Source organism: Megascapheus bottae, chromosome 17 (genome assembly GCF_031878675.1).
Source record: "Megascapheus bottae isolate mThoBot1 chromosome 17, mThoBot2.hap1, whole genome shotgun sequence".
NCBI lineage: Eukaryota > Metazoa > Chordata > Mammalia > Rodentia > Geomyidae > Megascapheus > Megascapheus bottae.
Window position 1 is genome coordinate 17,455,885 of NC_143525.1, and position 11,365 is coordinate 17,467,249.

The 11,365-nt window shown below is 40.1% G+C and overlaps 1 protein-coding gene across 1 annotated transcript in view; it reads right to left on the reverse strand.

The window, feature by feature from the left end:
* LOC150051205 (EF-hand calcium-binding domain-containing protein 13-like) overlaps positions 1–11,365 on the reverse strand; it is a 128,065-nt gene extending 116,700 nt beyond the window's left edge. The window contains exons 1-4 of the mRNA XM_090351491.1: positions 11,289–11,365; positions 8,019–8,094; positions 6,102–6,253; positions 1,507–1,621 (exon numbers count right to left, since the gene is read on the reverse strand). Coding sequence (XP_090207617.1) covers positions 1,507–1,621; positions 6,102–6,253; positions 8,019–8,060 — 309 coding nt within the window. The 5' untranslated portion in view covers positions 8,061–8,094; positions 11,289–11,365. The remainder of the gene's footprint in view (positions 1–1,506; positions 1,622–6,101; positions 6,254–8,018; positions 8,095–11,288) is intronic.

Below are 11,365 nucleotides of genomic sequence, written 5' to 3' on the forward strand. Positions count from 1 at the left end.
TATAAAAGGAAAATAGGGGGCTGGGAGTTTGGCCTAGTGGTAGAGTGCTTGCCTAGCATGCACAAAGACCCAGGTTCAATTCCTTGATACCACATGCATAGAAAAAAGCTGGAAGTGGTGCTGAGGCTCAAGTGGTAGAGCTCTAACCTTGAGAAAGTCCAAGGACAGTGCTCAGCCCCTGAGCTAAAGCCCAGGACTGGCAAAAAAAAAAGTGAAAAGGAAAATAGAGACTGAGGGAGAAGAAATATTCTAAAAAAAAAAAACAGTGAATTAAATTTTTCCACAGTGGGGCCCTGAGTGTGGTCTAGTGGTAGGGTGTTTGCCTAGCATGCATGAAGCACTGGATTTGATTTCTCAGTACCATATACACAGCAAAAATAATCACAGTTGAATAAAGATATTGATTCTCAGATTTAGGAAACTCATAAATATTAAGATGAAAGAAATTAAAACAAATATATTCTGAACTATTATCACAGTGAATGTAGTAGGTGGAATAGTAGATCCACGCTACTAATATCTGCAACGTAGGAAATGGGAATCCATATTACAATCAAGTTAACAATCACAGGACAGAAGTGTTTATAAGAATAAGAAAAAATGTTAGCAGACAGCATGGTAAAATATATGTATGTGATGTATATGTATATATGTGAGGAATGAGAGTAAAAAAATGTAAGCCTGGGGCCAGGAGCATGGCCTAGTGGTAGAGGGATTGCTTAGCATGCATGAAGCCCTGAGTTAGAACCACATACATAGAAAAGGCTGGGAGCTCAAGTGGTAGAGCACTTTTCTTGAGAAAGCCCAAGGACTGTGCTCAGGCCTTGAGTTCAAGCCCCATTACAGGCAAAGTGGAAGTGGAAGCAAAAGCAGAATGGGGGAAGAGGAGGAGGAAGGGGAGAGGAGGAGTGGGGGAGGAGGAGGAGGAAGAGGAGGGGGAGGAGGAAGGAGAAGAGGAAGAAGAAGGAAAAGAGGAGGAGGAAGAGGAAAAAGAAGGAGAAGGAGAAAAGGAGGAGGAGGAAGAGGAAGAGGAGGAGGAGGGGGAAGAGGGAGGAGGAGGAGGAGGAAAAGGAAGAAGGAGAGGAGGAGGAAGAGGAAGAAAAAGAAGAAGGAGGAGAAGCAGGAGAGGGAGGAGGAGGAAGAGGAAAACGTAAGAAAGAATTCCAACCAGGTGTGATAGTATATTCTTAAATACTCACAAAGGCTGAGAAGAGGACAATCTGATCCCAGAAGTTTAGTGGCACCTTTTTCTTGCTTCCTTTTTATGTTTAAAAAAGGAAGCAAGAAAAAGGAAGGAAGGAAGGAAGGAAGGAAGGAAGGAAGGAAGGAAGGAAGGAAGGAAGGAAGGAAGGGGGAGGGAGGGAGAGAGGGAGGGAGGGAGAGAGGGAGGGAGGGAGGGAAGGAGGGAGGGAGGGAAGGATGGGTTTGGGCAAAAATGTACACAACTATTTAAGGTCTAAGTACAACATTTGAAGGAGAAAGGAAAATTTCCAAATGTTAATTTACCTCAGATCTTCTACTATGCAAGTGTACTTGTAAACTTTTCTTTCTCCTTACTGTTTTCCCGCCTGAAAAATCAAAGCTGTTTTCTTCTCTACTTAGGAATACTGATGTTCCATACCTAAATGGCACACAAATTGAGTAATTCTTGAGTTGTTTTCCTTGCCTTTTCTTCTTTTCAACTTTTAATTATGAAAAAATTTCAAGTATATAAAAAAGCACACAGAATATTATTTTATCCCTATGTACCCATTACTCAGCTTCAATAATGACTAATATTATCCATCTGTATCCTTGTCCCTACTCTCATCCTTTATCATTTTTAGGCAAATCTCAGTACCATATTTTTCATCTGTAAAGATTTCAATACACATCTCCAGAAGGCTTTTTTCTCTAAAAACATATTAAACACCACATGACACCTAAATAAATTAATAGGTATGCTTATTCCACTAAATACCTAATCAGTGTTCAAGTTTCCAGCTGTCAAATGTCAAAAAATGTTTTGACACTTGGCATCATATTCAATAACTTCTCTGTAACACAGTTGATGGGTTGATATTTTTTTTTGCCAGTCCTGGGCTTGAACTCAGTCCTGGCCTGAGCACTGTCCTTGGGTTTTTGTCAAGGCTAGAAATCTACCACTTGAGCCGCAGCACCACTTCTGGCTTTTTCTATGTATGTGATATCTAGGAACTGAACCTGGGTCTTCGTGCATGCTAGGCAAGCACTCTACCACTAGGCCAAACACCCGGCCTGTAGGTTGATCTTTTAAACCTCTTTTCATCTATATTGCTTTTCCTTTTAGGTTATTATTGTTGTTATCATGTTATCTTACTGTAGATTTTCCAATCCGGATTTTGCTGACAATGTCATCATGCTTTTAAGATTTTAAAAGGTTGTGGTCTATCAACCATTTTACATAAATCATGAATAAATCAAAACATTCTTCCTATATCCCATTCCTTTGCATCTCTCCGGATGCTAACTTATTATGAACAATGCTAAAGAAAAAAGATAAGGAGAAATTTCTAATACTTCTACTCTCCTTCCTAATTAAGAAGCCATGAGACTCGTATTAATTTAAAAAAACAACCCAATGAGGTAAATTCTGAATTCTTCTTTCCAAAAACCTTTGTTTTCTTTATCAATATCTTACATATATCCTAGGTATAAGGGAAATGCTATAGCTTCTTTCAACCAAGCAATATAATTCACAAAAATAAAAACTACCATGAAAATGAAATGGTTTAATTTCATGGAAATCATAAACTCAAGCCCAGATGGAAGAATCCTTCCATTCTCTTACTAAATTCTGAGATGAACTTACAGACCTATCCATAATTGCGCTCCTCTCACTGGAATTCTATGACAGTTTACATATTTTGAGGGCTTTGACAGAGCAAGACAAAGAAAGCATAAGAATGTCTCTGTAAGATATTAAACTACAGACCTGTGGCCACCTAATCTTTGACAAGGGAGCCAAAAAATAGAATGGAAGAAAGACAGCCTCTTCAACAAGTGGTGCTGGCAGAACTGGTTAAGCACATGCAGAAAACTAAAGTTGGATCCTTCTTTGTCACCCTGCACTAGAATTAACTCCAAATGGATCAAACACCTCGAGATAAAAGCTGACACAATGAAAACTTTACAAGAAGGAATAGGAGACACACTAGGCCTCCTTGGCACAGATTGAAACTTTGTCAATAAGAAACACAACAAATAAGAGAAAAGCTGGATAAGTGGGACTGCATTAAACTGCAGAGCTTCTGTATGGCAAAGGACATAGCTAGTAAATTAATCAGGAAGCCTAAAGAATGGGAGAAGATCTTCACCAACCATACAATGGACAAAGGCCTCATATCTAAAATATATCAACAGCTCAAAAAATTGAATCACTCCAAAACTAATCTCCAAAGTAACAACCATCCCATTAAAAGATGGGCCAAAGACTTAAAGAGAGTCTTCTCTGAAGAAGAAACAATAATGGCCTATAGACACATGAAGAAATGCTCAACATCTCTGGTCATAAAGAAATGCAAATCAAAACAACTCTAAGATTCCACCTCACTCCAGTTAGAATGGCCAGGATCAGGAAAACGAATAACAACAGATGCTGGAGGGGATGTGGCCAGGAGGGATCACTACCACACTGTTGGTGGGAGTGCAAACTGGTTCAACCACTATGAAAAGCAATATGGCAGTGCCTCAAAAGGCTAAACATAGAACTCCCCTATGACCAAGCAATTCCACTACTTGGCATTTACCCAACCATCTAGAATCTAAGGCATACTAAATCCACTAGCACAACAATGTTCATTGCAGCATTATTCACCATAGCAAAGATATGGAACCAACCCAGATGTCCCTCAGTTGATGAGTGGATCAACAAGTTGTGGTATTCTATGGAATTCTATGCTGCATCAGAAAAAACGACATCGACCCACTTGTTAGGAAATGGAAAGACTTAGAAAAAATCATATTAAGTGAAGTAAGCCAGACTCAAAGGAACTTAGGCTCAATGGTTTCCCTCATTTGTCATAACCAGTAGAAACCTTGGGCTCTACTAGCAGAGATCTGCAATAGAGCAAAACCTTGATACATAAGGCCATATAGTATGAAGCTAATTGAAAGGACCTCCAGGATATTGAAACAAAAACCTTAATGTACTATGTTATCTCTCATCTCCTTTGCTGTCCCTTGGGTATCTCATATTGTTACAGTACCTCACTCTGTTGTCTGATATATTGAATTTATTTGTATTTGATTATTTGAAATTTGATAGGGAAGGGGGGAAAACCAAGACGGGTGGGAGGGTGGAGGGGGGAGGGTAAAGGGTACCAAGACATGTGAAAGGGTATCAATGTATGTGAATTAATGCACCTTCTATGTGGCAAATATCATGTAACCCTTTTATTAATTACAATAAAAATAATTAAAATAAAAAAAAGAAACACAACAAATAAGAGAAAAGCTGGATAAGTGGGACTGCATTAAACTGCAGAGCTTCTGTATGGCAAAGGACATAGCTAGTAAATTAATTAGGAAGCCTAAAGAATGGGAGAAGATCTTCACCAACCATACAATGGACAAAGGCCTCATATCTAAAATATATCAACAGCTCAAAAAATTGAATCACTCCAAAACTAATCTCCAAAGTAACAACCATCCCATTAAAAGATGGGCCAAAGACTTAAAGAGAGTCTTCTCTGAAGAAGAAACAAAAATGGCCTATAGACACATGAAGAAATGCTCAACATCTCTGGTCATAAAAGAAATGCAAATCAAAACAACTCTAAGATTCCACCTCACTCCAGTTAGAATGGCCAGGATCAGGAAAACTAATAACAACAGATGCTGGAGGGGATGTGGCCAGGAGGGATCACTACCACACTGTTGGTGGGAGTGCAAACTCATTCAACCACTATGGAAAGAAGTATGGCAGTTCCTCAAAAGACTAAACATACAGCTCCCCTATGACCCAGCAATTCCACTACTTGGAATTTACCCCACTGTCCAGAAACAAGGGCATACTAAATCCACTAGCACAATGATGTTCATTGCAGCACTATTTACCATAGCAAAGATATGGAACCAACCCAGATGTCCCTCAGTTGATGAGTGGATCAATAAGATGTGGTATTTATACACAATGGAATTCTATGCTGCTGTCAGAAAGAATGACATTGCCCCATTTGTAAGGAAATGGAAAGACTTAGAAAAAATCATATTAAGTGAAGTAAGCCAGACTCAAAAGACATAGGCCCAACAGTCCCTCATTTGTCATAATCAGTAGAAACTTTGGGCTCTCCTAGCAGAGATTTACAATAGAACAAAATCTAGAGACATTAGGCCAAATAGTATGACACTAAATGTAAGGACCTCCATGATAAGGAAACAAAAGCCATATGATGAGTATCTGTTGTCCTTAATGTATTATGTTATCACTCATCTCTTTTGCCATCCCTTGGTTATCTCATACTGTTACCATTTTTCACCTTGTTATCTGATATATTTTATATTTGCTTAATTGGTTATTTGAAATTGGATAGGGAAGGAGGGAAATCAAGATAAGTGGGAGGGTGGGAGGGAAATGGGGACCATGTCATGAGAAAGGGTATCAATGTTTGTGATGTTATGCACCTTCCATCTGGTGAATATAATGTAACTCTTCTATTAATCACAATAAAAAAATTATTTAATAAAAAAGAATGTCTGTGTAAGAGTAAAAACTCAGCTCCTGAAAGAATAGCCACAATGTGAGTGACCCTACATATATGGTACATGAGAACACATAAGCTGCATTTGTAGCATTCTTCAAAAAGCAAACTTGGATAAAGTAAGTTCCAAAAAGATTATTGTGCCGATTATGGAGCTTGGCTTCAAAGTCTGACACTTTCCCTGAACTCAAAGCTAGCACTCTATTACTTGAGCCACATCCTCACTTTTGGCTTTCTGATGGTTAACTGGAGATGATAGTCTCAGACTTTATGCCCATGCTCACTTCAAACCACAATCCTCAGGTCTCAGTCTCCTGAGTTGCTAGGATTACAGGTTTGAGCCAGCACCAGCACCCAGCAAGTTCAGAATTTTTAACTTACTCTCTTGTAGTATCTGGGCTCAAATCCATAGTTCTGGGTGAAGTTCTCTTCTCTATTGTTCTAGACATTTTGATATATTTCTTGCTTTCATTACTTTTTGGTGGTGCAAAGGAACTAGCTTCATTGTCTGATGAGTTAGTTGTTTCTTCTGTCTGCAAACCATAAGACACAAAGTCATTCATGTTCTCTTTGCATATACACATTAAATGTAACATTCTGAGTCAAATAATTCTTTTTGAATCAATATTCTTGCTCAAATAGTACTGCAATTAGAACTCATTAGTACTACCATTAGTGTGCATTAGAACATTATTCTTCTTATTATTACTGTAATTATAATATATTAAGAACATATTCTGTATACTACTAGTTTTCCTTAATGCATCATTGCAGGTGTAAAGTACAGACCATTCATAATCATATATATTTCATCTGAGCTTCATTCTTTGTTGTTCTTCTTGTTTTTGTTCTGGTCCTGTGGTTTGAATTCTGAGTTTTGGGCATTGTTTTTGAACTTTATTGTGCAAGGCTAGTGCTCTGCCACTTAATCTATAGCTCCATTCTGGCTTTTTGCTGTTTAATTGGAGATAAGGGACTCTGACTTTCCTGTCTGGGCTGATTTTGAACCACAATGCTCAGATCTCAGCCTCCTGAGTAGCTACGATTACAGGTATGAGCCACTGGCACCCAGCGTGACCCTCATTCATGTTACAAAAGCTTTCCAATGCAATAATTTTATCATAAAAACTAAGTTTATTTAGATACAAACCAAAGGCATGAGTCAGGTGCTAATGGCTCACATCTGTAATTCAAGCTACTCAGGAGGCTGAGATCTGAGGATCACAGTTTAAAGCTAGTCCAGGCAGGAAAATCTATGAGACTCTTTATCTTCAGTTAACCACCAGAAAACCAGAAGTGGTGCTGTGGCTCAAAGTGGTAGCATGCTAGTCTTGAACAAAAAACATGCAGGGACAGTGCCCAGGCTACCAGTTCAAACACCACAATCAACAAAAAACAAAAGTAAAGGCATGGTCTATGAAAGTAAGAACTGATATGTTAGGCTTTTTAAAAATTAAGAGCTTCTGATAATGAAAGACGTCATCAAGAGAATGACCGGAGAAGCCATACATTGGTTTAAAATACTTGCAAAGAAGATATTTGAGGGCTGAGAAGGTGACACAGTGGTAGAGTGCTTGTGTAGCAAGCATGAAGCCCTGGGTTCAATTCCTCAGTACCACATAAACAGAAAAAGCCAGAAGTGGCACTATAGCTCAAATGGTAGAGTGCTAGCCTTGAGTACAGAGAGGCTCAGGGACAATTCCCAGGCCCTTGGTTCAAGCCAGAATTGGCAAAAAAAATACATCTGATAAAGTATTATTATCTTAAATGTATAAAGAACTCAAGATACAACAATAAGAAAAAAAACACCCAACTTAAACTCATTCATTATTGGGAATGCAAAATCATATATCACTCTGGAAGATAGTTTAAATCCTATGAAATCCTTAAAAATAATCCAGGTAGGGCCAGGAATTTGACCTAGTGGTAGAATGCTTACCTAGCATGCATGAAGACCTGGATTCAATTCCTTGGTACTACATACTTAGAAAAAAAGCTGGAAATGGTGCTGTGGCTCAAGTAGTAGAGCACTAGCCTTGAGAAAGCCCAAGGATAGTGCTCAGGCCCTGAGTTCAAGCCCTGGGATTGGAGAAAAAAATGATTCCCATCATACACCACAGGAACTCTTTTTATACGGAGCTACCTGAGTAGCTGGATAACAGTTCAACTTGTGCTACTCCACTAAAAGACCTGAAAAGTCACCTCCATCATTAGACAGGTTCTTAAGAATTGTACTATGCTCTACATTTGTTTAATGATTATGAATGTATGATCACATAACATGTAATAGAAGAATACCTTCTGAAATACCTTGCTGAAAAAATGTGTTCTACTTTCCATCTTTCTGTTTTGATGTAAATTCTGGCCTCCAGGGCTGTAAGGTAATGAACAAGTACAAATGAACAACAGAACAAAAAGATTTCCTGTCAGAAAAAAATAGAAAAATAATTTGCCTGTTTAGGAGACTTAAGTTATTATATATATATAATAACTTAAGTTATTATATATATATTATATACCTGAAGTTACCTCTTCAATGTCACCCTCAGAGTATAACTAATAAATGTCACCAACAGAGATAGGTGGACAAAAGCTCAAAAATCACAGGATATAACCCAGTCCCTTAAAATTTGTCCTTTTCAGTATAAGAAGCTCGTGTAATACCTTTTAAATGATATGAAAAGCAAATAAATTCATATTTATTTATATCTATATAATGTATACATGTATATGAATATAAATATATGTATATATTCAAACAAATGCTGAGAAACAGAAGTCCTGAAATAGCAATGCCACTGTTGAATAGGCTTATGTTATATTTTACTAGATATTATGATAAACATTTTGACATGAATTATTCCAGCGAATAAACAAGATTATGAAATCCTTATCCACGGGGAACTTATATTCTAATCAGAGATAGAAAAGTATAAAATATGTCATATATAATCGAGTAAGTAAATAAAGGGAAAAAGTAAATGTAAGGGGACTATGAAGTGTGGTACTGGGGAAGAAATTCAGAAAATTGAAAGAGTAGCTGCCACACCCACTCCAGTGGAGTCTGTGCAGCATGGAGCAGAAAGAGCTTGAATGGCTGCCAGTCCTGAGGTTCGCACCAACGGTGATCAGGCCTCCTGGAGGTCCCTGGCAGAGACCGGGACATATGCATGGAATGCTCATAATGCTGGGTGCTGGGATTCTTTTATCACTCTTTTCATTTCTGATAGTTGATGGTATGGCAGTAATATTCTGTGCCAGCTACTGGCCTAAACAATTAATTGAGCGACTAGATGCTCCAGGAACTAAAAGTGCATGCCTGGCTACTCTGGCGCAAGACACACCCACAGCAGCCTTAATGACCTCAATGCATTCTATTAATAATAAGACAGAATTAGAAACTAAAACGGAAAACATGATCTTTGAATTAGTAATAAATGTTAGTTTGCCTGAATATGCCTTTAATGCATCTGCATTACTTGTGTAAATGTTGCAAGTACATAATGAATCATATGGGAAAGGATTAGAAGGGCTAGAGCACCGTGGTGTGCTCTAACTGAACAGCAACAATGGACTCTTAGGTTTAAGGTTTTACAATTCCTGGCACAGGGTAATAATTACTGACTCAGAAACAAAATCATAGGAAGAACTAGAATGGAACAGATGGTAAACAAAACTAATATTGATTAATGCCAAGGCGGATGACGCCTAACCACAATGTCTGACATATTAACCATAACTCCTTAGAAGGGAGGGAGAAGTTTCTTTTCTACTCAGAAAAATGTACCCTGTAACCATTCTTAAACATGATTGTAATCTTTTGACCTTATGCCAACTGAAAGAAAATGCTCCTACTTTGACCGTATATAATCTCACATTCAACAAGTAAAACTTCGCAGCAGACTTCAAACCTCCCTTGCGTTTGTGTCTGTCTGTCATCGCCGAATCCATTCCTGACCTGTGAATCCAGACTTGGTCTCCCCGCACTCCCACTGAGTGGGTCTGCGGCAAGTAGCCAAGAGCAGAGTGTGTTGACAGATACCTATTATCCTAGTTACTTGGAGGTAGAGGCAGAGACAGAGGCAGACGAAAGAGGATAGGGAATTTTAAGGACAGCCAGGCAGTCAGGGAGGTAGGTTAGGGTGTGGTTCAGGTGCCAGAGTGGTTGTGTCTCCAGTAAAATGGAGGCCTGGAGTGAAGGCCTGGAGCAAAGGGCAGAAGATGGAGAGGAATGTAAAACAGACAGACATGGGGAGGGGAGGAAGGTGAATACAGACTTCCAAATAATATTCTGAAAGAGCTATTCAGCCAGAAAGAAAGTAAGTACAAAAAGACCCTGAGGCAAGAAGTCAGAACATTCTAGAATACTGGAAAAGTTGCCACTTAAGCAGTGGAAGCAAAGGAAAAGAAACAGATCATAGAGGAGCCCTAAGGTAATTAAGAGAATTTGGGGTTGAACTCTGCAGGGACAGCGTGTATGGCAGAGTTCAGAGCAGGAGGTGACAGGATCTGAAATCGTTTCTGAAGGGCTGGCTACTGTAGGAAGAAAATCAGGTGGGTCTGCATTTCTGGATGCCAAGTGAAGAAAATACTTTAAAGAAAAATAAATAATGATAAATGCTACTGTTAGGTCAAGACAAATCTGATTAACACCATAGGTTTTACAAGGCAGGGTAAACCATGTTAAAAGGAGCAAAGTATGGTAAGGAGGAAATGTCCTTAAAACAAGAGACTAAGAAACAGAAACAGCTCAGATTCTGCCAGAGAGAGGGGTTGGGGGGAGGTGGGAGTGGGGAGTGGGGTAGGGAGAGAAATAAGTAGGAAGTGTTGCTTTGGCTCAAGTAGTAAGAGGGCTAGCCTTGACTGAAAAAACTCAGGGACAGCTTCCAGGCCCTGAGTTCAGGCCGCACAACTGACAAAAAAAGTAAGATAGCAACTGAGGGAGAAATGGAGTCGAGTATCTTCACTGAAGAGAGACTGCAGGGCATGGCCTCACATGAAAAGACCTCACAATTCTCTCACTTTTCCCTAACAAATATCCAGCGATAACAACTGCATCCATGACCATTCATCAATGTGTTTAACACTGAGTGAGCCTCCACCTCACCAGGGCCCCGGGCTGCCCAGGTTCCCCCATGGGGCCTGGCTTTGTGAGGACATTTCTTTGGGAACAAAATAGGCGAGTAAAGGAACCACCAGGCGAGATTAAAACCGGGGCCTGGACAGGCCACACACGGGAGGAGCAGGGAAGTTTCCAGAACACGGGCGTCCCCCTCCCTTCCACAGCCACCATTTCTAAGGGAGCCAGGATCTTTCCGTGGTTTCTCACTCTGCTCTGATGACTGACCATGCCGCTCTGGAACCTTCCTTCACCCAATGGTGTCAGACGGCCCACTTGGTCCTCACACCAGTCCTGTCTCCAAGGCTTCCCGGAGGGGACATGCGTCTGCCCACTCGCCAGGCCCCAGAGGCCCACTCTCCCCTCAGAATCCTCGGCCCTGAGCGCCTTTCCTTAGCTCCGCCCCCATTCGAGGCTCCCGCGCGGTGAGGCCCCGCCCCCTAAGTCACCTGACCAAGCCTGACGCTCCGCCCACTGAGCGCTTCCTGGACACCTTCTCTTGTGGGCGGATGTGGGCCCCCCAGGT